The sequence below is a fragment of the Neovison vison genome, chromosome 9 (assembly GCF_020171115.1).
Source record: "Neovison vison isolate M4711 chromosome 9, ASM_NN_V1, whole genome shotgun sequence".
Lineage (NCBI taxonomy): Eukaryota > Metazoa > Chordata > Mammalia > Carnivora > Mustelidae > Neogale > Neogale vison.
The window spans coordinates 22,103,249-22,131,242 of NC_058099.1; the positions used below are offsets into that span (position 1 = coordinate 22,103,249).

The 27,994-nt window shown below is 40.1% G+C and overlaps 1 protein-coding gene across 3 annotated transcripts in view; it reads right to left on the reverse strand.

Moving 5' to 3' along the window:
* Nucleotides 1–27,994, reverse strand: part of MUSK (muscle associated receptor tyrosine kinase) — a 90,609-nt gene that overhangs the window by 20,582 nt on the left and 42,033 nt on the right. For all 3 annotated transcript variants that reach the window (XM_044265155.1, XM_044265154.1, XM_044265153.1), the window contains 3 exons: nucleotides 22,524–22,648; nucleotides 12,409–12,568; nucleotides 2,432–2,438 (listed from right to left, as the gene is read on the reverse strand). In XM_044265155.1, coding sequence (XP_044121090.1) covers nucleotides 2,432–2,438; nucleotides 12,409–12,568; nucleotides 22,524–22,648 — 292 coding nt within the window. The remainder of the gene's footprint in view (nucleotides 1–2,431; nucleotides 2,439–12,408; nucleotides 12,569–22,523; nucleotides 22,649–27,994) is intronic.

Sequence of the window (27,994 nt, forward strand, 5' to 3'; positions counted from 1 at the left end):
CATTCAGATTTCCATGTCTGTAAGTAACATTTTCTTAAAACAGAGCCACGTTTGGCCATTTCTGAGCTGTGACTGCTTTTGCTCCATAGTAACAGAGCTGAGCAGTTCCAACAGAGCCTGCATGTCCACAGAGCCAAATATATTTAATATCCGGCCCTTTGCAGGAAAAGGGTTTGCCAACCCCTGCTCTAAGGCATAGATCAAATGTCATTTTTCTGAAATACCAAACCCAATGTCCTCAAGGACATGGTTTCCTCTGTGAAACACCTCTTGTAGTTCTTCTAAAATTAGTACCAAGTTTTAATGTAAAAGATGCAAAAAATGATGTAAAGAAAGCATTTTTAAGTTTAAAAAATTTGAAAATTATATTAGCCAAATATATAAACACTGTATATATTTTCTATATTTGTATATCAGTTATAATCAGTTTATATGTAAGTATAATATATACAGTGTTATATATAATGTATAGTATGTATGCATACTATATAGTTATATATACAGTATATTTGAATTATTCTGTAAATGTATTTTTGCATCCTTCATTTTTATTTAGCATGATTATAATAAGCATTATAAATAATATAAGAATTAATAATAAAACATTTGCTTGTGCTGTTATATTTTTCAAAAATATGGTTTTTAATCTTACCAATTTCCCTTAATGGTAGATACCGACATTGCTCATAAATTTCATTAATAATACAGTGTTTTCAATTTTGTTTTGTTCATACACTTACTTCCTTAACATAGATTACTAAAGCCGGATTTATCCAATCAACAGATACAGCCATCTAAGGCTCCTGATAAAAACTGCCCAATGCTCTTTAGAAAGGTTATAGCAGTTTTCTCTCTACCAGTGGTTTAAGATTGTGTTATCACAAGTGAAAAACAGTATGGAATTTTTAAAATTTTATTGATACTAATAGGTTTTTGCATTTTTATTTGCATTTACTTTCATTTGAATGATCTATTTCTGTCCTGGAGTCCTTGGAATTTGTCCGTGCTTCCATTATTATGTTTTGTGTGTGTGCATACATGTACACCTAGTCAAAAGTAAATTACTTGGGGGCAGTGAATATATACAACTTGTTTTGTTTTTCTGCTTTCCAATATAGTGCCAGAAATAGAGTAAGTGGTTTAAAAATGCATTGGAAGGACAGGAGTGCTGAATGGCGTGTAAAGGAAAGACGGCATCTCTTTTCTTGTCAGCCTGCATTTTAATTTAACTTTTACCACATTTATATTGTATATCTGTTCAGAAGATATTCAGTTTCACTGTACAGTCCTTGAGGACAGTACTGTCTCCTAGAACTGTGATAAGTGGGGTGCATGGGTGGCTCAGTCAATTAAATGTCTGCCTTCAGCTTAGGTCATGTTCCCAGGGTTCTGGGATTGAGTCCCGCATTGGGCTCCCTGCTCAGTGGGGATTCTAATTTTTTCCTCTACCCCCTCCCCAAAGCTTGTGATTGATCACTGTCTCTTAAATAAATAAATAAAATCTTAACTATGATAAGTGAACGAATGCATCAAAGCTACATGAATTGGAACAAGATCAAGAACTAACCAAATTTTCTTATGCAATGAATTATTTTATTCATGGAATTAGAATCAGTGGTTGGAGTTCTAGGTGCTGCTCAGTTACCATGCTATCTGGGTTAGTATAGTAGTTATCAAATCTAAGTTCTCGAGTCTGTGTACCCGAGCTCAGACTGAGAGTTTATAGTTTGGTCTATCTAGTGCATCACGTGTCTCATATGAAAGAATATGGATGATAATAGGTCTTGCTCCATAAAATCACTGAAATATTAATATGAGAAAAGTGGTGATCATAAATGTACCACAAACTTAGCTGCTGTTATCATTGTTAGGATTACTAAATGATCATTTTGAATCTTGGTTTTGTTACCTACAAGATTAGATAAAAACAGTTATAATGCTTCATAGAGTTTTTAGGAAAGTCAGTTTTACTGAAAACAAACACTGTACACTGCAAAATGTTATATTACAAGGTGACACTTTCTTATCTACAAGATAAAGCTATGAGGGAGAATTGGGGAGTCTGTTCTGGGTTCAGTTTCCAAGCCTATCATTTACCATTTGTGTAAGTCACTGGAACTCTCCATTTCAAAGAAACTCTCTTAGTTTCTTTTCTGTGCAATAGGGGATAATAATAGTGCCTGTTTCCTATGGGTGTCCTGAGGATAAATTAAATAATGCATGTAAAGCTCTTGTTTAGCAGTGTGTGATACACAGTAAGTATTTAATAGATGTGACTTATCTTCATCTTCATTATCATCGCATAAGAGTATTAAAAGTTTTAGAAATTAGAAAGTTCCTGAAAGATCACTGTACTCAGGAAATAGCAATAAAGGGCAGGTCAAATAAAAAACACCACAACAACACATGGATGTCACAACTGCTATCTTACCTCCATTCTATGGACAGGAAAGGAAGTTCCCACCGGAAGTCCCATTAAAGAGGAAAAGAAACAAAAGTTAGTACATTCAAATCTTAAGATGGGCAAGAGATAGCTTTGATACCTCTAATGCCTATTTCTGGAAAGTTTTCTTTGATTAGGAAGCCAGACACTGCATTAACAGGCAGATTCGGAGGATACTAATAAGAGAAGACGGAGAGTCTCCGGGAACTGTGTTCTTTTCAGGCTGGGTCCACCACTGACATCAGCAGCCCAGGCAGTGCCAGAGCTCCCAGTTCCCCTCCACTGGCCACCAAGAGACTTCATGTCGTGGAAACAGCCTAAAGATGAGAAACCAGCCTACAGAAAGCACTTACAGGACCCAAGCTGCAAGACAGTTCTGCCATTGTGCAGAGAGGAAAGATGAAGGGAGACATCAAGAAATTCTTCTAGAGAAAATGGCCTGTACTTTGGAGGGGTTAAGGCAGCCTCTAATAGGAGCCCAAGGTTATGTATCTGAGAGAGTCCTCAGTTTAAGATGTAAAAGGATGTGGGACGCCTGGGTGGCTCAGTTGGTTGGACGACTGCCTTCGGCTCAGGGCGTGATCCTGGAGTCCCGGGATCGAGTCCCACATCAGGCTCCCAGCTCCATGGGGAGTCTGCTTCGCTCTCTGACCTTCTCCTCGCTCATTCTCTCTCTCACTGTCTCTCTCTCTCAAATAAATAAAAATAAAAATCTTTAAAAAAAAAAAAAAAGATGTAAAAGGATGATTTGAGATCCTGAAGATGTGCCAGTGCCAAAGAGAACCCAGCTGTAGTATTTGGGAGGAAATAATAAGCTAAGTAGGCTTCTATTTCAAGGATGAGTAGGGAAGGAAAAATGAAACTAATTCAGGAGTGCCTGGATGTGTCAAGAATAGTCAGAGAATCAGAAGTTTTCCATGTGTTTGTGACAGAAATTCCTCCAGTCACGTTTTCTCTTGGAATGTGGGGAGCAGGGGAAGGGTCCAAGAAGCTTACAATTATAAACAAAGTGCTTTGATCTCAAACTAGATATTTTTTAAGATTCCAAAAATTGCCAACCGTCCTCAATAAGTGTAGTATCCTTAAAATTATCTGGAAAAGCCAGTAAAACTCTGGCTGTCTCCTGATACACGCAGTGACTTTAATATGGGAGAGCTGCCTGATTGTAAGTTGGGGAGGGTTTGTGCTATGGTGAGGGGGGGAAAAATAACGCTCGCCTCTTCCGCCTCCCTGCAAAACAGCTGAGAGCGATTACAGTGGCTACTGGCTGTTACGCATTTATTCTTTTCCCTCTCATTTCAAACAAAAACAAACACCTTTAATTAATTTGAAACCAGATAAAGCCACCGTGAAACACCCGTGGTCAGCGTCTGTTCTGTTGGTCAGAGCACTCGCCCTATCCCGGCTGAAGCACTGGGTGGTAAAGCTGGTCGTGTGCTGAGGCCTCTCCACACATGAGGTGTCTCATAACCGGGAAGAGCTTGCCCGGGGACGTGGAGTGTGACTCTCAGGCAGGAGAGAGTCTGTGGAACGGGGTAGCACATTTCAATTAGCTATATCGATGGTGAAAATATAATTCAAACTTCTATTTTTTTTTGGTAGTAGTGTGAACTATCAATGCTCATAGAGCATATAATTATGTGGCCCATTGGAGGGGTAGGGAACACCAATACTACTACATCAGACCCCGCCCTACGCCCATTTTTGGTTATGTTCCGTGTATTCATTTGAGTTTTAAATTCAGTGACTGGAAGCCCCAGATCCTGAGGTCAGTCCAGAGAAGGAGCACTGCAGATAGAGGGGGTGGGGGTGTTGGTGGAGTGAGGGGTGACATGTTGGAACACAGACTCATTCCTGTACTCTCAGACTGGATAAGAATAGATGGACCGCTGAACCTCAGTCTTCCAGGAAGGACCTATTAATGCCACTGGGCATGGGAAATACAAACTTTTCCTCTACTGAATCCCTTTGTCTTTTCTTTTCATTCTTTTTTTTTTTTTTTTTTTTTGGCCAGCTTTCCTGAGATATAATTATGATATTGTGTAAGTTTAAGGTATACACTTATATATACACTTATATATAATGCAAAATGATGACTGCCTTAGCATTAGCTTACAACTCCATCATGTCTCGTAATTATCATTTCTTTTTTGTGGTGAGAACATTGAAGATCTATTCTCATAGCAACTTTCAAATATCTAATATGGCATTATTAACTATAATTATCATATGGACAAAGATTCCCAGAATTTATTCATCTTATAACTGGAGGTTAGAACCCTTTGACCAACATTTCTCCATTTCCCCCACTGCTCAGCACACGGTAACTACCACTGTACTCTGTGTTTCTATGAGTTAGACTTTTCAGATTCCACACATAACTGATACCCTCTGATTTATTTCACTTACCATAATGCCCTCAAATTTAATCCATGTCCCAAATGGCCAGATTTCCTTCTTTATCATTGTTGAATAGTATCACATTATATGTATATATGTATATGAGACACTGTAAGATACACAATGCGGTATTTTATATATTATCACATCTTCTTTATCAGTTTGTTTGTTGACAGGAGCTTAGATTGTTTCCATATCTTGTAACTAGTATCTACTGTTTCCATATATTATGAATAATGCTGCAACAAACATGAGGGTGCAGATACCTCTTCCATATCCCGTTTTCATTTCCTTTGGATAAATATCCAGAAGTAGAATTGCTCAATCATATGGCTCTTCTATTTTTAATTTCTTGAGGATCTTCCATTCTGTTTTCCTTAGTGGCTGAACCACCAATGGTGCTTAAGGGTTTCTTCTTCTCTGCATCCTTGCCAACGCTTACTAACTCGTATCTTTTTTTTGTTTTTTTTGATAGTCATCCAAACAGTTATAAGGTAATATCTCATGTGGTTTTGACTTGCGTTTCCCTGATGATTAGTGAGGTTGAGCACCTTTTCACGTCCTGTTGGCCATCTGTATGTCTTCTTTAGAAAAATGTCTGTTCAGATCCTCTGCTCATTCAAAAAGAAAAAAAATTGGATTGTCTTTTTGCTATTGAGTTGTATGAGCTGTTTATATATTTTATATTAATCCCTTCTCAGATATGCATTTGAGAATATTTTCTCCCATTTCATAGGAAACCTTTTCATTTTGTGGATGGTTTCCTTTGCTGTGCAGTAGCTTTTTAGTTTAATGTAATCCCATTTGTTTTTGTTTTTGTGGCTTGTGCTTTTGGTGCATATCCAAAAAATCTTCACAAAGACTGATATCAAGCTTATTGCTTATGTTTTCTTCTAGGAGTTTTATGGCTTCAGGTCTTATGTTTAGGATTTTAATCAATTTTGAGTTGTTTTTTGTGTATGGTATAAGGTAGGAGTCCAATTCCATTCTTTTGTATGGTTACCCCATTTTCTCAGGACCATTTACTGAAAAGACTGTTCTTTCCCCATTGTGTATCCTTGGTTTCTTTGCTGTAAATTAATTGACCATATATATGTGAGTTTATTTTTGGGCTCTTGATTCAGTTCCATTGGTCTATGAATCTGTTTTTATGACAATTCTGTACTTTGTAGTATGGTTTAAAGTCAGGAAGTGTGACGCCTCCAGCTTTATTCTTCATCCTCAGGATGGCTTTGGTTGTTCACAATCTTTTGTGGTCTCATATGAACTTTAGGATTGTTTGTTCTATTTCTGTGAAAAATGCCATGGGAATATTAATCGGTATTGCATTGAATCTGTAGCTTGCTTTGAGTGATGTGGGAATTTTAACAATACTAATTCTGATCCATGAAACAGGATATCTTTTCATTTATTTGTGTCTTCAGTTTCATAAAATCTTTTAGTTTTCAACGTATAGATCTTTTACCTTCTCAGTGAAACTTATTCCGAAATATTTTATTGTTTGATGCTATTATAAATGGGATTTTTTTTTTATTTCTTTCTCAGATGTTTTGTTGTTAGTGTATAAAAACACAACTGATTTCTGTGTGTTGATTTTGTATGCTGCAACTTTGCTGGATTTGTTGATTAGTTCTGATGATTTTTTTTGTAGAATCTTGAGGATTTTCTATATATAAGATCATATCATCTGCAAACAGACAATTTTACTTTTTTCCTTTTCAGTTTGGATGCCTTTTATTTCTTTTAATTGCCTAATTGCTCTGTCCAGGACTTCCTGTACTGTGTTGAATAGGAGTGATGAGCGTAAGCACCCTTGTCTTATTCCTGATCTTAAAGGAAAAGTTTTCAACCTTTCACTTTTGAGTATGATGTGGGCTGTGGGTTTGTCATATGTGACCTTTATTGTATTCCTTCTATCCCCAGTTTGTTGAGCATTTTTATCATGAAAAGACATTACATTTTTTCAAATGCTTTTGTCCTGCTATTGAGATGATCACATGATTTTTCATCTTTTATTCTACTAATGTGGTGTATCACATTTATTTATTTGTGCATGTTGAACCGTCCTTGCATCCCAGAGATCAATCCCACTTGATCATGATAAATGTTCTTTTTTAATGTGGTGTTGAATTTGGTTTGCTAATATTTTCTTGAGAATGTTTACATCTGTATTCACCAGGGAAAGTGGTCTGTAGTTTTCTTTTCTTGTAATATCCTTATCTGGCTTTGGAACTGGGGTAATGCTGGCCTCATAAGATGAGTTTGAGAGTATTACCCCTATTTAGTTTAGTTTTTGGAAGAGGATGAGAAGAATTGGTGTTAATTCTTCTTTTAAATGTTTGGTAGAATTAGTACCGGTGCCTCTTTGGGTGCCATCTGGCTCTTCCAGAATTACGCTCATTACAGGCATCATATACTGTCTTGTTGGTCTCTGTCACAGAGCTGAGGGTTCTAATGACAAAGAGAAGGCACCTGGCCAAATACCCAGTATCCTGGTGATTTTAAATTGCAACTTGAGCCTTTCAGGGTTGTGGCTGGAAGGAAATGCAGCTTCCTGGTTCATAGGGAGAGGTTCCAAAATTTTCCTGACTCCTTTTGATGACTAACAGCAAATGTAAATGAGTCAGAAAAGTATATCACATTACTCAAACAGTGCATGAGGATTTGGGCCTACACATGGAAGAGTTTGGGGAAAATGAAGGCTGATCTTTATTTTTTGTTTTCCTTCAAACACTAGAAATATCATTAGACATAATCCTAAGCGCTAGACCAGATTTTTCTATTTCCAGTTTTCCTGCTGGGATGAGTAAATAAACAGATGGAGTAAAGGCTTCAAAGTGAAACACAGAGAATGTGACAAAGAAGGCTGTTGACTACAGAACACTAGGGGAGGATGAGGATGGCTGAAATGAGAGAAGGGAGAGTTTGGGGTCAGGAAGCATTCCCAGAATGTCAAGAGCACCATGTCTGACTCAAAACTCTGGACTTCTGAGGCCATCAGAGGCCAGAGAAGAGAGGGGCTGAAAGGAGGAATGGAGAAAACAGATGCCATATCCAAGCTCTGGGAGGTCTGGGGAGCATAAGCTCGTGCTTCTTTAAAATGATTCTGAATTAAGTGGCTCCATGGATCTTGTTCTCACCAGTGTGGCCTCACTTTCCTAGAATATTGCCTCAGGGAGCCCTTTAGGGCCAGGAGGCAATTTCCTTATTGATGGTACTGGAAGCGTTGTGAGGCATCTAGCAGACATAATGGAAAAGAAAGGGTCAAGGAGAAGAGAAAATGGCAGATGTCTCCTGGTGTTCAAAAGTCTTACTCCATTGCACTCATGAGACACCCTCATTAGATCTGCCTGGGGAAATTTTTAGGAAGCGTAGGGAAGCTTCAGGCCTCATAGTCCATGAGCTCCAACAGGAAAAACTGATCAGGGGATGAACAAAAGGATCTTGTAGCTTTTTATGAATTAGCTCCTTAAGGGAGTCTCTCTTCATTCATCTTAGTAACATTTTTTTTTCCATGTGCAGATGGATTCACATTTATTGGTTCACATACATCACCTAACACTTGTTAAATAGGCCTTGCCATTAGCTAAAGTCAAGTCACTGCTGGTTCCAGCCTAACTGACCATTGCCCTTACTCCTCATCTGTGCGGCAGGAAATTTCACGTCCTCTCTGCTGCTGTATACCAGTCCATGAATTGCTTCTACCGTTTTTTTCCCCCATACAAACACTAGTACTGTTCTCCCCCAAGCTACCATTGCTGGTATTTTGATGCCCTCCATCTTCACTCTGGTCTTTTCTCAGCATTGATGCCTAAGACCACTTCTCCCTTCATCTTGAGGCACTGCCTTTCTATGCTGCTTGCCATAACTTAAGGTTCTTTTTACCACCAGAAGATACCATTACTCTTTTAGCTTTCCTGCCTTCTCTGTTGGTATATTCCATTTATTAATGGCATTGGATTGGGCTCTCATCGGATATGGATCCGATGAGATCCATCAGATCAGCTAGTTGGATCAGCTAGGTCAGGGGTAAAGAAAGGGGTATTGTTGCTGTATCCAGTATGGTGGCTGTCATGCTCTGTAATCATTTCAGCATCTTAAAGATCATGTCCATGCAGTGACTCTGCCTAGGTGTGATGTAGATACACCTGTTATATTAGATTCTCCTTTACTGCCATAGCACTGCCTTCATGCTCTTCTTTGTACTTACGACGGTAGCCCCTGAAGTTGCCACGATAAAGGGGGAGTCTCTCCAGCTTGGTATGTTGTGGAAAGAAGGAAGGTAGAGGAATTAAGAATTTGGATACAGGGCGCCTGGGTGGCTCAGTGGGTTAAGCCTCTGCCTTTGGCTCAGGTCATGATCTCGGGGTCCTGGGATCAGGTCCCACATCGAGCTCGTTACTTGGCGGGGGGCCTGCTTCCTCCTCTCTCTCTCTCTCTCCCTGCCTCTCTGCCTACTTGTAATCTCTCTCTGTCAAATAAATAAATAAAATCTTTAAAAAAAAAAAAAGGAATTTGGATACATTTTATAGATTGCTTTCTCTGAACCAAAATCCTAAAAGAGAGGTATAAATTAAGGAAAAAGCTGAAGCAGAGAAACTTTCCCTGAGTTCTTATTTGGATCTCTAGAAGCAAGGAACCTTATAGGCATCCCTTACTGTGACATGGAATGGCCACATTAGTCTAAAAATGGTAGCATGACATGATTGGGTAAACAGCAGAATTGGGTCAATAGGGCTGAATCTCCTGGATTTTGTATAACAAATGGATTATGCATAACATGAAAGTGATCCAGAAGTTACTTCGGGCCCCATGAGGGATAAGGAAGGAGCTGAATTGGAATTCAGCAGGCATGCCTTTGCAGGGAGAGACAGGGTGACCAAGTCGCAGAGGTTGCAAAGTAGACTCCAGAGAGAATCTTGATGAAGGATGTGACAGAGATGGAGAGGACTGTGCTGTTATAGGAGGAGACTCAAAGGTGCTGAGCCAGCCAGGGGTGTCCTCTGGGTCCTAACAAAGCCAAGAGTTGAGATCACAAGTTCTCCAGCTGTAGACTTCGCCAGAGGATGGGGTAGGGGTTTGTTCCAGAGGTCACCACTGCAGGTTTCCAAGTCCCTTTTCTCCGGCTATCTAGGGGAGAGGGGAGGAAGGGGAGGAAGAGCCCTGGCAGGGAATCAGTATGTGAGTAACTGAATAATTACCTAAAATGAAATGCTCTTAAGATTAGCAACATTATTTTTTCTCTTCCACCCTGAGGACGTGTAGGTTAAACTAGATTAAATCGGTTTATTTTCTTGGATATGAGTATTCACATGTAAATGTTTCTCTCTCTCTTTCTCTACACACACACATTACATAAATAGATGGATGGAGGGATGGATAGATATTGCAAAAAGGTATTTATTTAACATTGGTTCCTGATCAAATATCAAATAAAACACAAGATAGTGAGACTAGAATAATTCCAGGTTATTCAAAGCATTAAAAATTTAACTCTGGGACCTCCTCATGTTCTTGTTATTTTATTTATTATTATTTGTCCTAGACACCTTCCTCAAACTCTCACATCTGGTACATGGCTACATTCTAGCACATTCAAATCCTACCCTTTTTTTTTTTTTTTTTTTTTTTTAAAGACAGAGGTGGGGGAAGGGGCAGAGGGAGGAGGAAAAGAGAGACTCTTTAAGCAGGTTCTACATCCAGTGCGGAGGCTGACACAGGGCTTGAACCCACAACCCTAAGATCATGGCCTGAGCCAAAATCAAGAGTTGGACACTTAACCAACAGAGCCACCCAGGCGCCTCTCAAGTGCTATCGTTTCTACCCTGATAGGTCTCCTAAATCTCTCTCCTTCTCTCTGCCCTAATCGCTGCAGTTGTTGTTCAGACCTTTGTTACTTTTCTAGACTCCTGGAATAGCCTCCTGACTGCATGCCGTGCCTCCCAGTTTTTACACCCAACATCTGTTAATTTGATAATAGATACATCTGAGTGTATCACTTGTCTCCTTTAAAATAATTAGATGACTTTCCACTGATTGAAGAATACATCCAACCTACTCAGACAGTTCACCAGACATTTCAAAACTTTCTTCCTGTTCTTTATCTCACTTCCAGTCTCCATCATGCTCTGAGCTTGCTAGCCAACTGTTTTCTTTGTCTGTGCTTCTGCAGTAGAACATAGCCCGTGCCATAATGTATATGACTGGCTGACTTCCTTTCTAGATTGAGAGGCCCTGGAAGGTAGGGACTCCATTGCTAACTATCCCATTTGTTACTTAAGTTTGCATCCTTTATTCTACCTAATGATGGCTTGAATCTAGTATTTAATAAATGCATGCAAAAGTATTTTATCAACAAGGTGCTATGTAAACAATAATTGTTTTATTATTTGTTCAATTGAGTTGAATTCACTGTTAGAATTCTCAACCATTCTCTAGGAGAAGTGATGGGAAATTCTCTAGGAATAGGGGAAATTCTCTAGGAATTTCCCATCAGTGGAAATTCTAGAATAATTGATATGATATCTCAAGGTACTAAAAGCAGATATATCTCTGGAGAAGAAGACAGAAGGGATCCTTCATTTTAGAATCTTCTCCTTCCTTCACAGGCATGCGTTAGAAGGCCAGCCTTGTCCAGTGTTCCCTATATATATATCTGTGGTCTCTATTCAATCTCATATTAAAATCACAAACATTACCAGGAATTTCCCCATCATGGAAGATCAAAGAAGTGGCATGGTATTAAGACATAGCGAGGATCTGGGGAGCTGGCCCTGGGCACAGTTTCTACCAGTGCTTGCCTCACATGTGAGGCCAAGCAACTCTGCTGACCCTTGGGCAGGAGACACATTATGAGTGTAACATGCCTGGCATTTCCTGATACAGGGATTATTTCCATCTCTAGGAATTCCACAAATGTTCTCAGAAGGCTTTGGGGCATTTACATTTTAAAAATAAACCTTTATAACTCAACACAAATACCCTAGAAATCTGTATGTCAGCTCTTTTCCTTGAAAACACCTGTAAGTCCTGCTATCACTTTCCTGAAACAGGAAAGGGAAAGACCACAAAGTAGATCAAATGCTCCTAAGTAAAAAAGCCCTCAAGAAAAAGCCTTGCAGAAATTGGCACAACCATGTGAAGTATCTGCCAAGTTACTCTTTGAGAGCTTGGGTAGTGTGATTAGCCCCATGAAAGAAAGAGGGGAGGAGGAAAGAGAGAGAGGAAAGAAGGAAATGAAAAAACAGATTTTAAAAAAAAGGAAGGAAGGGGGAAGGTAAAAAAAAGGATGAAAGGGAGGGGGAGAAAAGAAATAGAGAGAAATAAACTTTTGGAACCTGCTGCCCATCACGTGGACAGGTATTGGAGGATGTTGTTTTGGAGGCAATAAATCGCCTAAGATCAATTATGTAGATCAACCTCTGGAATGTCCCCAAGGAGGAAGAAATCACCCAAAGGGGACTGGAGTAAAAATAAAAGAAAAAAGATTTCCCGCCAAATGAGATGTGGAATAGTGCCACCTCTCCCTTCTCCTGGAGCAATGCGATTGTGGAAATCCATCCTACCTGCTATGCTGATGGTGGCTGCAGCCTTTGCAGTGCTGAATCTCTCTCCATGCTTATTGGTAGCTATGCATGTGAAGAGTCCTGGCTTAGTGATAAACAGCTGCAGTCTTGAGTCAATCACTCGGTCTTTTACACTTTCTTGAATGGACCCAGAAGAAACCTGGTGGAGTCAAGGAGAAAAAGATGGATAGAATTAGGTCAAGGATTTCCTAATAGGCTGCATCAGTTGACTCGAAAGAGAAAGTACCAAAATGATGATCAAAGGGCACATGGTAGATTACAAAAATAGCCGAAACCTTTTTCTTCCCTATGCCCATGACCTTGCAATGTAGCTTTGTAGTTTTTCCCCCAAGAGGTATCATCTCTCTGTATGCTTTGAATCTAAATTGGCTTTGTACTTGTTTTAGAAAATCAGAAACAGACTTGTAAAAGTCTTGCACATTGTGGCTTACTTTCTTGTTGCTCTTGGAACCTGTGGCCTCCTGTGACCAACCCAGAGCTAGCCCAGTAGAGGAGGAGGAACACATGGCCCGGTTAGCCTCGTTACCCCAGCTGGGAGCCAAGAACAACCACCAGATACACAAGTGAGGCCATTCTAGATCGACTAGCCCCCGGTCAATGTGCCGGTCACAGGAACTAGATCAGCCAAGATCACGAAATCATGGTCCAAATCAGCAAAACCACCCAGACAACCCACAGACTTGTGAGCATTACGAAATGGTTAACTCGTGTTCAGTTCCCCACAAATGCACACCAGATGGATGGACGGTTATGAAGAAAAATGGTTGTAAAGCCAATTCTGTTTCCGAGGCATGACCTACATCATGCCATATCATTTAAATCAGAAAATCAAATGTCTTTAAAGAGCCAGGATATATCAATGCAATATTAGCACCCAACTGGTAGGTCAATTCATGTAAGTGGTTGTTAGTCACCATCCTTTTAGCTCTGGGGGAAGACAGCTGCCCAGCACTTTCTGTGAGGTTGCAGAGTTAGAATTCCTACTCTAGTTACAGTAATTATTTAATGGTCACTGTATGAGGAGAAAATGCCAGTTTGAGGGAAATTTGAATGGAATGACTAAGGAATCAGGCCATGATTCACCTTGACCTTATCTCAGAGGGGTGGCCTTGAAAGATCTCTCCGTCCCATGGTAGGGAACGAGGCTGGAAATAAGCAATTTGGAGTCAGTTATTTTGCTCTTTTGCCTGTTTTCACAGTTAGACTAACAAGGGGAGGGGAAGCCCTGTGGTGAAACCAGCTTGCTTCTTTCTGCTGCCAGGTGGCTGGCTGGTCGTGGATCCAAACACTCTCTGTAGTGATTAAGCATGAAGTTCTTCCAGTGAGCTTCTTTGCCTTTTTATTCCTTCTCTGCATTACTGGTTTCAATTCTTATGATAAAAACTTCATGTGAGCATCAATTTAAGTCAGATGAAGTACGATGGTGGTTTCCCCAGATAAACAGCCTGGACTTCATGAGCAATTGACAAGGCAGAGAGAAAAATTTCTTTAAGAGACATACACTCAGCTGGGAATTCAGATAGAATGCGTCATTATCGTATTTATCAGAAGCGCAACCTCTTACGGATTTGAATCTCCAAGTTAGCTAGAAAAGGCAGAACAATTTGAGATACAATTTTGGTCTCTCTCAAATTTTAGCAACCAAGCAACAAAGGAGAAAAAAGCTAAAGGCCTCAAACCTCTGTGCTCAGTCAACTCACTTCATGCTATTGGGATATCTCATTTATAAATATAATCCCTTTCCAGTTCATAGAAGTGAAATCTGTAGAACAATCACCTTCCCCCTTTGCAAGGTTAATCCCTCCTTCAGGAAGTAGGTCAGCATAATGCCTAGGACACAATTGGGGAATGAGTCATCCCCAAGGTTGAAGAAACCAGCACTATTTTCATGTTCACACCTAAGAAAGTCATTCCTACACTGCTCCTCAAGGTCACTGAGACACTCTTGGTAGGGAAGAGGAAGAGTTTTAAACCCGCTAACCTCTCTTCTCCTAGACTCCATCAAGCTATTGAAATAGTTCAGCAAAGAGACCAGCAAGTGACAAGGCTCATTGCTCAATTGTGATGTGGCTCCTAGATGCTTTTCCTCCTGTTTCCAGAGGTCTTGCTTGATTCGGTTTGTGACTCATGCACAGCAGGCCTTGTTAGTCATAGTTTGAATTTGTTTTTCTTTCTTCATGGATCATCCTGACCAACAGTTTAGTATTTTTTGATGACCTAAAAATAAAAACAACCCTTTGCCCTCCATTTTGATCTTCTTGCCCCTCAGGTTCAGATTATTACTGAGTTTTGACCAAGATATGCCCAGGCAAAACTGAGTGCTTAATTGAGGTGACTGTGTCTGGTATTTACAGTAAATATGTAATTTCCTGCAGGTCACTCAGCCATACTGACCTGAAGGAGCTGGATAAGCAGCTCTCTGCTCTGTATGTGGGTTCTCTTTTTGAGAGCATGACCTGACAAGGAGGCATTTAGGAACCTCTATCATAAATAGGAGTACTTATTTGCACTTGAGATATGTATATAAAAGCTTTTTGAAAGTGGCAAACTAGTATTGACCTGTGGAATATTTTTAAATGCCGCTAATACATTAATAATGCTGGTTTGAGGGAATCTGTTCACAGTTATGGGTAATCTTATACTTCATCGCTACTTGACCTGGCATAGGAAGACCTCGGATGGCTTTGTCTTGTACATAGTTCCAGCTTGCTGAGAATACCTCATGGAGCTAGCTGTAGGGTATGACCCAGAAGGGTCCATGTTTTGGGAGATATAATAATAGGATTGTTTTAAATGTCTGTTTATGCATCATAGAAAAAGGGATACCAACTGAGAAAAATTTCCATATTGTTTCTGGTCAACATTATATAAATAGTGACCTCTTTTAATCTGGATGCTGCAGTATTCCACATAATATATCCCAGCTGATACACATAATTATTTTAATTTACAGAGCTAGTAGGATGACTCCAAAGTTCATGGACTTTGAAGCAAAAATACTACTTTTTAAAAAATATGTGTAAATAAAGGTGAGCTGCTCTTTAAGAAAATTCAGAAACAGTCTTCAGTATAGATAATTTGGTTCTTTATTTTTATAAAAAACTCTTTTAACAAATTAAGATGACTCAACTTTTAAAATATTTTAGCAACTGTATTTATTGGAAGAACAAAAGAGACGTGTAATTTTTTGACATTTTTCATTTGAATGCCAAAATAATGGAGATATGATCAGTATAACTTGAAATAAATCTGGTTATCAAAATACAAGCTTATTTTCTTTTAGAAAAGTAAGCTGTGTTCTGTCCACATGAAACTACTACTTCTAGTGTTGTAAAACCAAAAGGAATATTACTGCTCGCTTTGAAGTTCATCTAAGACTACACATTTTCATGAAAAATGAATGACGTTTCTGTAGGAAGAAAGCAAAATAATTTTTGATCACTTTGGGGCATATAGCTAGCCTTTCTCTTGTTCGGAGTGCTCGAGGTTTAGGTTACTGATATTTTCACAGAACCAGGGAGGAAAAGAGCCGTCCTATCCTCTAGAGGACCCGTTGTTCTTAGTAGTGCCTTAGTGAAGAGCCACGGCTCAAACTGTCTTACTCTGTGCCAGTGAGGTCCCAGCTCTGCGTTCGTGTTTGTTCAGTCCACCCCAAATTACACCAGGGCTGTGGGCTCTTTCCTGTTCTCAGGAGGCTCTTCTGGTTTGCAATGCCCAAGCTTGCCTCCATTTCCTGAGATTTGTGTCAGCACGAGCACTATCATCTCGGTTTCTAGTTGGCCCTGGGCAGTAGCTCCATGACCGAAAAGCTGGCTGTAAGAACAACCTTCTCCCTGACCATAAGAACCGCAGATGTACTTTTGCTTTCTTCCTGGAAGAAAGTCACTATCAGTTCATTTTATTCTTGCCTTAGAATCTGAGGCCGTGGGTCTATTTTGCTTCCTGCTTTTGGTGAATCACATCTTGAATGATTAAGTTGGGGTCTCAATAAGACTGAAACTAATTCGAACCATCTGACTTTTTTATTACTCCCAAACTCCGACAGAGGCTAATCCTGTATCTTCTAGTTCTAAACTCATATGAGCCTTTGGAAACACTGATTTTTTTTTTTTTTTTGTAAGCATATGTCTTTCCATTTTCTTATTCCTGTTTTCACAGAGGAAGTCAAATAAGTAGAGTTCTATCATCAGTCCACCAGCTTTCTTAGGACATACCTTTACACTACCTTGAGAGGCCAAAGACAACAACAACAGCTTCCACATAAGAGCCACAAAACAGATCGCCAAATAAGATTTGAATTTTTTTTTAAAGATTTTATTTTATTTATTTGAGAGAGAGAGACAGTGAGAGAGAGAATGAGCGAGGAGAAGGTCAGAGAGTGAAGCAGACTCCCCATGGAGCTGGGAGCCTGATGTGGGACTCGATCCCGGGACTCCAGGATCAAGCCCTGAGCCGGAGGCAGTCGTTTAACCAACTGCGCCACCCAGGCGTCCCTAAGATTTGAATTTTAAATGACATTTTAAGTTTAATTAGAGAGCTTAAAGAAGAACAGGAACTACAAATTCCTTGACTGTAACTTAACAACATTCGAGACCCATACCCCTGATGTCATATTAGGGATCATCTTCTCCAGCCACCTGATACCTCTGTCATTACAAACATGGGAAAATCAGTGTCTCAGAGGCAAGTCTACTTCCATACAATGAACATGCGTGGAAGAGGACCATTTCCAACCTAGGTCTGCTGACCCTTTACCTCTTCTTATTTATTGTCCCTCAAGCAGTAAGCTCATAAAGTGACATTTGTTCACTGTCTCTATTTTGAAGAGATGCATGGTAGGCACTTAGATGCATGGTAGACACACAAATTATGAGAAAATAATCTTGTTCAAGTATCAGAAAAAAAAACCTTCAGCATAAACAATAGTGAAAAATAATAAAAAATAAAAAATAATAACAAATGATAAAAAATAAATGGAATAAATAATAAATGAAAAAAATAATTTAAAAAATGAATTTAAGCCCCCAAGAGGCTGCCATTGCAGGATGACCCTCTTCAGTAGTTGAGGTAGCCTAAGAATTTGGCATCTTTTACCTGGTACACAACATTCACCAGAATTTCACACAGGGATGTGCTTTGTTTCTCACACACTTCTCTCCCCACTTTTCTTCCCTTCCCATGTCTAGCATCCTACAGCTCTTCACCTTCCTCACCTGCTTTTCTTCTCTTTCTTTTTTTCTCCTCATTTAGAACACTCCTTTGACTTTAAAATTCTGCTGTTAATATACTGTAAGGCAACAACATATGAACACTGCAACCAAGATCCTAAAAAGCTGGAGAGAGACTATCCCAGAGGACATGAAAAGTACAAATAGCCAAGAACCCTTTGGATGACTCATCTAGGTTTGAGTTGTTTAGCTGTAGTGAGGACCATCCTCACCCAATCCAAGGGACTGGTTTAAAGCATCCCCTCTCCTTAAGGTATGAAGGACCACCTGAAGGGCTGACATATGTCCCCTGCTGTGTAGTAAAGGGTTAACTGTAAAGTGGACTTGAGGTGCTCAAACTCTGCACGTTTGAAAGAAAGAACTGGCCTTTGACTTGCTTCTAAGAGATAATCTCTCATCCCTTGGAAAATCCTGCCTCATAAGAGTGTCTTTGTATATCTGAGACCATGAGCCATGCCAGATAGTTTATGTTACAGTGCAAATTATGGTGAATAGCTCTTTTTGTTCAGCAGGGACTCTAGGCTATACTGTATCAGTTTGACCTTTGGAAAGGTTGGAGACTAGCTAAGGTCATTCATGTGAACCCTCTATGCTTTTGTAACTGATCCTTGGGAAAAACTCTGGACACCCGGGCTGGGTGAGCTGCCTGAGTACAAGACATCATACATGTTGCCATCATTGCTGGAGAATTAGGTGCTCTCCATGGGACTCCACAGGGAGAGAACAGCTGATTACCCACTGTTGAGTTTAGTCTGTATCCTTTCGCTGTAATAAAATATGACCGTAAGGATAATGGCTTTTCTGAGTTCTTTGAGTCCTTCTAGTGAGTCAGCAAACTTGAGGGTGGTCTAGGGGACCCTGACACACCTGCAGTTTGTTGACACAGCAGAGATGTATCTGATACACACCTGTAAAATCTGAAAGGAGAGCAGGCTGCCTAGTAGCTCCAATGGAAGAAGCAAAAAAGGGGTAGCTCTGTTCAGTGGTCTGGATCTAAGAGTTTATGGATATACAGGTTCTAGAGAAGACCTGGATTGGAGTTATTTTCAGTCTTCCCCCAAAGATCTCTTTGGGGCATGGATGGGACACCAACAGAAAGACTTCCCATCAACTAACAAATTGGGGGCTAAGAGGGAGATGGCTGCCCTGAGGAAAATGAGTCACTGAGGTCATCTTGAATATCCCTTGATTTCTCAAGAATCTTGAATGTGTCTGTGATGGAAAGAGTTGTCTTAAGTACTTGTCAGGCACAGTGATGGAAAGCCAGACTAAAAGAGTATCGGTTAAATTAGAACTTTTCCACTTCAGTTACTGCTCTTCACTTCTTCCAACCCCAAACCTGTAGGAGTCTTAAATAGCAGTTAGGAAGTGGGGGAAGAGTGAATGAGTGAGGGTGAGAGAAGCAGCTAACTGTGGGACTTGTGGAAGGCAGGTGGATGCATGTAGTCGTCTTAAGAAAGGGAGCCTAGCTCGTCTGTAGAGTGTGCAAGTGTGATGAGTTTGAGCCCCGCATTGGGTGGAGAGATAACTTAAAAATAAAATCTTAAAAAAAAAAAAAGAAAGAAAAGAAAAGAGAGGTCCCATCTGTGAATTGCCTTTGGAAACTCTGGTTATTACTTAGGGTTCGGCCGTCAGAATTACTAAATTGGGATAGTGTTAGTGATGTAAGATCACCTAAAAGAACTGAAACAGTCAGAGAGCCTGCTTGGGGTAGGCGCCAATGGTGAGAAAAGAACCTGCCCTTCTGAAGAGACTTACAAGATACAGAAGATACTAAATGAGGTTGTATTACATTACAAGTCATGCCTGCTCAGCATCTGAGTCACAAAGATGATCTCAGCCCACATGTTTAGCTCTCATTTTTCTACCTGAAATCCCAAAAGATAAATCAAACCTAAAATTAGGAAAAAATAAATTTCTAGAAAGGTAGAAGGGTATCATAATTAAAGGGGCAGAAATTTTCAGCAATTCCTGGAAGATACAAAGAGATGTGGCTGAGTTGATAGAAAAATTAATATCAACCAAGTCGCTGAAACCTTGAATTTCCCTGAGAGAAGAATGGATAAATTGTCCCTATAGAGTCATGGAAAATTCCAGAGTTCAGATAACAAGGCTATAAGTAGGAGCAGATTTTGAGAGAGTTAAAAAAGTAGCAGAAGAATGTTATGAATTGTTATGTGTACATACAGCACTAGACTGAGACATCTGTCCATGGGCTAGAGCCTCTGAATAAGATTTTCTTTAGTGGATTCTTGTGGGGAACATTTATGGTAGGCAGTAGAGCCTGAGAAAAAGTTGACAGGTTACATAGGACTCCCTCTGTCCATCCACAAAAATATGTAGAGCATCAAGATTAGAAAGATCGTAGTTTTAAAGTAAATTTATTTAAGAGGTCTGATGAACTTCTGTTACAACTACATTCTTCCTGATCTTTATGCTCTGGATAGAAAAAAGTGTAGAGAAGAGAGAAGCAATTATTAAGGATTTAATAGAGGAAAGTGGCCCTGTGTTTAAGAGAGATTTGCATCTCAACATCCTCCCTTTGAGTTCTGTATCATAGGAAAGTACATCAATTTGCCAGTTGATTCTGTAGGCCTGGCATAATATCATTAACAAAACCTGGGGATGATAGCCCCCCCAAACTGGACTATTCCCATTTTTGAAAGTAGATGCAATAATCATAAAGAAAACTGCAAAGTGAAACAACACAAACAAAAAAAGGAGCAACGTTTTTAAAGAATGAAAAGGAAACTTTCCAATTTAAAATGAAAACCTGTATGTTAAAATAATTAATGACAAGGCATTTTATAGAATTTAACATATGTTTATTTTAAAAAACATTTTGTTAAGATTAAAATAAACATCTTTAACCTCATGAAGAGTATCAGAAACTAGGGATCAAATGCAAACCAAACAGACAAGTGGTTGAAGTCTATAAAAAATAATTATGATAATCCATGGAAGATTCTTATTTCAGATACTGGTTAACTAACTCTCACACTGAAAAAAATTAAAATTCTGGGAAAATATTTCTACCAGGTATAACAAATATAGAAGATTTATTCTCCCTAAGACATTTTTCCAATCAAGAAAAATTTGTTTCCTTTGAGGAGTGAGCAGACAGAAATCAAAACTCAGGTTCCCTAAAGATGAGAAGTTGTAAGAGGTACAACAAATCAAAATCTCAAAGAATCAGCTGTCAGAGAGTTATCAGTGTGAACTACAAGTGAAATAGTCCACACAGAATTGCAGACTGTGTTACAATTATCTGGGATGACCAAGGAGTGTCAAACCTTGAATTGGTTTAAGATGGTCCAAAATAAGCAGTTGCCTCTGGTCCTTGGCAAAAATAAACAAAAATTCTTTATGAGAGAAGTACCTTTATCTAGATCTCCAATTAATCCCTGACCTTTTTTTCCCTGCAAAACAGTGAATAGCAGGTAGTCAAAGATAACAAGGCATACAAGGAAACAAAGCACAATGAACAAGAGTCAGTAGGAAAACAGATAACAGAAGGAGACCTAACATGGCATCCCATCTCACTCCAATAAAAGCTGAAGTTGTTTCAGTGCTTTGCACAAGCTAGTATGATCCATAACTCCTGAACTCACTCCTTCTTTCCTTTTTGCTCACTCACCTCTGGTCACACTGACCTTCTTGCTATTCCTCTGCCATGCCTTGTGTGACTTCCTCTTAGAGACTTTCCTCAGTTTTCTTCCCATAGTTATTTACACAGCCTCCTCCTCAGCTCCTTCAGATCTTAGCTCAAATGTCTTCACTTAAATGGGGCTTTCTTGACCACTCTATTGAGAATGGAATCTTTCTTGTAAGGTTTCACATTCTGTCTCATTTCCTTGCTTTATTTTTGTCCAGTATTTGACACTGTCTGCATAGAATATTTTCCTATTTTATTTTATTGTTTGTCTTTCCCCATCATAATGTAAGCTCTTCAAGAGCAGGGAACTTCACTTGTTTTGTTTTTGAAAATAATACTTTATTTTTTTATTAGTTTCAAAGGTAGAATTTGGTGATTCATCAGTTGCATATAACACCCAGTGCTCGTTACCTCAAATGCCCTCCTTAATGCCCATCCCCCAGTAACCCATCCCCACCCACCTCTTTCCAGCAATCCTCAGTTTGTTTCCTAGAGTTCACTGTCTCTTATGGTTTGCCTCCCTCTCCACTTTCCTCTTATTTTTCAATCCCTTCCCCTATATTCATCTGTTTTGTTTCTTAAATTCTACATATGAGTGAAGTCATATGGTATTTGTCTTTCTCTGACTGACTTATTTCACTTATTTTGTTTGCTCTTATGCCCATAATGCCTACCTAGAATAGTGCCTGATACCCAGGAGATAATCAGTAGATGTTTGTAGAATGAGTAAATGAATGTTTATACGTAAAGTGCTTAGAAGAGAGCCTGGCACATAGTAACCACTTAATGTGTGATGGTTATTATTATCAGTATAAAAAGTGAAAGAATGTTGAATTGATAGTTAGGGATTCTAATTCTGAATTAGTTTTCATCAAAGTAGCCTCCAGCTCCAGTGAACTAATTCTTAAGCTGGTGAGGTTTGTGTGAATTATTTACCTGTATGGGAAGGAATTATGACCTCTCTTCCCTTTTATACAAGAGCAATTGATTTTCTACTCTTCTGTTACGATACAAAGAAAGAAGCAAACCCACGGAGCTCAGTTTCGAGGGAAGTGACTTCTAGGACGAAAATCCTAGAAGGCTTTGAAAAATGGAGGTACAGGTGGGACCAATGTCAGAGGTCAAGGTACTGTCACAAATATGTGGTCTATCCTGAAATTCCTCTCCAGTGAGTCTTCCCCCAGACACGTCCCCATACAGGTGGCACTCACAGCATTTCCGTTTTCAATCCAGGTGATGGTGGGGACAGGGATGCCTGTTGCTGTACAGCGCAGGGTCACAAAGGAGCCAAATGTGACATTGTGGGATTCAGGAGCCCGCAGGATTCTGGCAAAAACTGTTAGGAAAACAGAAGTGGTGAGTGACTCCTATAGCGAATGCTCAAGCTGGAGTGATCTTTTATTTATTTATTTTAAAGATTTTATTCGTTTATTTGACACAAAGAAAGAAAGAGCACAGGCAGGGGCAACAGCAGAGGGAGAGGGAGAAGCAGGCTCCCAGCTGAGCAGGGAGTCCAGTGTGGGGCTCTATTCCAGGACTCTGGGATCATAACCTGAGCCAGATGCTTAACGACTGAGCCACCCAAGTGCCCCTGGAGTGGTCTTTTAAAAAATGCAAATCAAATCGTGTTCTCTTGTGTAAATTCCTTCCACGTTCCTTCTGTATTAAGTATAATACCAAATGCCATGCCCTGGCTTCTAAGCCATTTATGCTAGAGCCCTGTGTTTCTCACCACTCTAGGACAGTCTAACTTCATTCCTTCCTTAGGAGCTTGTCCATGCTTTCCCTCAGCCTAGAAGACTCATCTCCCAGATCTTTATGTGGCATGTTCCTTTTACCATCCTCTCTCTGGTTAAGTGGCATTTCCTCAGAAGAGCCTTCCTTAATAGAAGGTATAACCTGTCCCCCGTTCACTTTTCATCATTGTGTTTTATTGTCTTTACAGACCTTACCACTATCTGAAGTTATTCTATTGTCTACCACTCCCCCACCCCCGTAGATTAGAAGTTTTTGGCAACCAAAAACCAAGCCTGTTTTGTTCAGTACCTAGAAGGAGTGCCTGACCAAAGTAATAGTATTTAATTGAATTAAGGAAATAATTAGTGCTTTTTAGCTTCAACTGTATCATAGTGGGAGGACAGAAAATATTTGTCAAGCTTTTGAGAGAATGAGATGAGCCCATTGGGCCAAAAAGAAAAATATTTTAGGCCCAGCGTGAGCAGGAGAATAGGTAACTAATATTTTGAGACTGAATCCCTACTGATTCACTGAGAGAAAGTTCAGGAAAGATATGATGTGACAGTTGAATTCTTTGTGCAGTTTCTAATTTTAGATTTGTAGGTACAGATTAATTCAGCTTCCCGTTTTTGATATTGAGGACTCTAAGAGATGGAGTCTAGCAGAGCACGTCAGAAATACAGAGTTGAGCACAAAAGCCAGAAGAAAGGAAAAGCAAAGAAGGGTCCATCTTTAAGGCAACAGGTGGTTAAAAAAAAATACACCAAATGTTTAAAATCCAACTGAATCTGCCCCCCCAAAACAATCTGAGCCTGCTTTTAAAAAGTCTTGTGGTCTAATTACCAACCTACAAAAGAACAGAGGTTAAGGAACAGATTAAACAATGTTATAGTTCATTCCAATCCAGAATGTAGACAGTTTCAATAGGGCAAATTATTTAGTTTTCTGAGTAAATTACTTGTATGGGGGTGGGAGGAGGGAATTACTGTAGAGTTATAAAGACTTAGAGGCATAACCCCAAATGAAAAGTGTGTGTCTTGTTTGGATTCTTATTTAACGGATCAAATGTAGGAAGATATTTTGAGGTAACTGGATAAAAATTGCACAGTCCTGGTAGTAAATGGTATAAGAAACTAGTGCTAATTAGGGATGGGTGGTGTAATGAACATGGTAATGTGATTATGTTTTTTTTTTTTAAATCCTTACACTAATGTATATATTGGTTGATTGAACTCATGTCTGGGATTTGCTTTAAAAGAAACCAGCAGCAAGAACATAGTAGTAGAATTTAGGAAAGAAAGTTGGTAGACTCTTGATCATTGTTGCTGGAGGGTCATGGGAATGTGGGAGTTCACTATAGTATTATATCTACTTTTTTGTGAGATTGAAAATTTTTTAATAACATTTTGAAAAATTGCTGTGGAGCCTAACCCAACAGCTCCAGAAAACATGTGGTGAGACCCACACTTCTTCCACCACTTAAATAGCATCAAGTTTTAGAAAGCCCCAACACTGAAGAAAAGTAAGGCTCTGAGGAGGAAAATTTGGCAGAGACATTGGTCCTAAGAGCCTCAGAAATATCTACAACAGCCTTTTTAAAAAGAAAAAAAAATTAAAGATTATATTTATTTGTTTGTCAGAGATTGAGAGAGAGAGAGAATACAAAAGGGGGAGCGGCAGAGGGAGAAGCAGGCTCCCCGCTGAGCAGGCTTGATCCCAGGACTCCGGGATCAGGGTTGAAGGCAGACACTCCACTAACTGAGGCAGCCGGGTGTCCCCCCTACAACTGTTTTAGATCAAAATTCTATGAGGAATGACGCCAAGTTGAAATAGAATGTTGGAAAGCTTTCCCTAGCAGGTGATGCGTACCGCCTGAGAAATTTGGTAGCAGAGCGAGTGATGGTAGCCGCAGTGGTCAGCAGGCTTGCCTCCGACAGTGGGTGGCCCTGTGTGGTCTCTCATAGGGCCCCGTGCTAAGAGGCGCTCATACTTGGCTCAACCGTCTGCTGTCCTTCTCTTGACGTTACTCGTGATTTTTGAACTAAAATCATTGTCATTTGCACCTGGCCTACAAATTATGGAGCCAGTCCTGCTAGTCAGGGATAAAAATGCCACCTTAGAGAGGGAGTGAAGCCTGTCCCTCGACTGAAGTTCCAGAAAAGCTGGGCTCCAAGGTGAAATAGGAAAGAAAAAGTCGCGTAATGAATGAGTCTGAAGGAAGTGTCAGTCAAGACTAAGTGACTGAGGCTCTCCTCCCTGGAAATTCTGAATTTCTCCAGCAGACCAGCCAGTGAGGAGGCAGTGCACACTTTTTCCAGATTTACCAGAGTGACACATGGTGACCCATCTGACGCCCTGATGGGAGATTTCTCCCAACTCAGTCTGAGCTCACAGGTTGTGCACTCTTGACAACTGACAGAGACTGACCGCTCTCAGGTATTTTTTCCTTTTCTAATGTTTTCTGGCAACAGTGATGGAGATCTTGGTTGCACAACATAGCTGAGTCCACTTTCATGATTTGGTTGAAAGAACTTTTTGGGCTTGGGACTATACTTATGTGTCCTACATTTTTTGAGTGTGGGGCTACTGTACTCATCATCTTACGGGTCCCATTGCCTCTCAGAATCTGAAAAAAGCAAGATCTTTTAGAGACTGGGAGTAGGATTATTTCAATCCCATAGGTACTGGAAAAGTGTAGCCAGCAGCTGCTGTAGAGAATTCTGTACCCTTGAACATGAATGATAGCCTTCTGGCTAAAGTGAAGAAGACTAAGAAATTGGAGAAGAGTAAGATCTAGACACTGTTTCTGCTTTAATTTATAGAGGCAAGAGTTTTCATTTGGGAACCGTAAATTCTTCCTAGAAATGCAGTAATAAGGGAGGATTTATTTTGTTCTAATTTACAGCTTTCCCCCCCCTTTTGGCTAGCATTATATTATTTAGAATATCATTTGGACTCACTGCAGAACTTTTGATGATCTGTATTGCACAACACAGCTATGCATAATGGGAGATGGTAAATAAAATAGATGCAACCTGGCCTTGGAGTGAATTTGCCTAATATATTGCTCTGTCCCATATCAGAACCTTCTGGGGCTGGGGGGGTGGTGTCCAGTGGGGCACAGGATGGTACATGAAGGAGTAGTATTGGCATTTGCAGTGGCTTCCTGAAGGTGTGACTGTGCTAATGAACTTCTGGTCTCCTCCAAAAGGGCAGATAGACCTTTGGCTGAGCCACAGTTTGATTATGTGGTGAGAAAAACACCTTTTGAAAAAACGACTTTGTGTTTTTGAGTTGCTGCCGTGGCATTTTATGGTATGATAACCCTACCACATCCAGAGACTAAACATTTAGTTAAGGACTTGAGTTTAGGATGTCCATCGTAAGCTCCCACTTGGCTTTTCTTGGGCAACTTTTAAAATAACCACTTAGAGTGAGGCCTGAGAAAAGTTAGTATCCTGCATCCCGATCTCCTATAAGTATAGGTTATTGCTACCCCACTCTTTTTTTTTTTTTTAAAGATTTTATTCACTTATTTGACACAGAGAGATCACAAATAGGCAGAGAGGCAGAAGAGAGAGGGGAAGGGAAGCAGGCTCCCTGCCGAGCAAAGAGCCTGGATGTGGGGAGCCCGATGCGGGGCTCGATCCCGGGGATCATGACCCGAGCCGAAAGCAGAGGCTTTAACCCACTGAGTCACCCAGGCACCCCCACACCCTTGCTACACGACTCTTTGTCCCCTTCTCTGTGACTGGGGTCAGAGAACTTCCCTTCCCTGAGCTCACTGCATGCTCCCCAGACCCTGGCTTCTGGGATTTGTAAATAATAAATCTTGTGATTCTGTTTCCTTTGTGAGGGTGTGTTGAAATTACGCCTTCAATCACAATGAACCCATGGGTTTCACTTCCCCAAAGTGGGAGCTGGGATACTGAGGGAACTCCTTACCAAGCCCATGGGGGTGTCTTGTGCCCCTTCATTCACCAGGTCCCAGTCTGCATGCTCTTCGTTCAGTACACCAGCCCCAGCTTCTCCACACACATGGTTAGGATGAAGAGGGGAAAAGGCCAGGAATAAAAGGGGAACTGTTTTCTGCATACCCCATTCTTGCCAGAAGATAAAATAGGAACTTGCCCCCTTTTTTCAGTATTGACAGATGGCTTCCACCCTTCCTGCCAATTTCCCCCTGCCCCCAAAGAAGGTCACAGATGTCTCCTTATCAAAATGTTTCTCAACACATTCCCTTACCCTTGTTTGTGGTTCTTCATAGCACTTATCACCATGTCATAGTAATCAGTTTGTTTGTTGGCTTTCTCCTCCTCTGAAATGTAAGCATCACAAGGGCAGAGCTTGCTTTGTTCATTAACACGGGCTAATTGATAGGTGGGGAGACAGAGCCCTGCATGGTACATAGCAGGCATTCAATAAATATTTGTTGAATTAGTGAAGGAATCAATGAACTGAATGAATGAGTGACTGTTCTGATTAGTGAGATGGGTCAAAGGGACTTGTCTATGTTATGAGTATCTCAGCCCTCTTGGGGCCATCATTCTCCCAGCTACCCTCATACAACAAGGGTATGGGGTTCTCCATCCTACAACTTGGGGTGGAAGGTTAAGGAGTGGGAGGGGCTTAGGAGGATAAGAAAACAGATGTTAGTCTAATTCTTAGATGAAAAAGTAGAAAGGTTTATTTTCCAATCCAGCTTTATCAGCAATAAAACTGGTATTTTTATACCCATCTGCGTTTGTTACCAGTTCCAAGCAGAAGAGATGAAGGAGGGATGACAGAATTTCCACCATATTATCAAAGATTGAAAACAGTAAGGCCAGTTGCAATTAAAAGTAAATGCCAGACTAACCTCTGTGGATAAAAATACACTGGTAATAATTACGTAGATGTAATTCAGTAATAAAGTCCCATTACTTTGCTGGTAGCCCCAAACTGA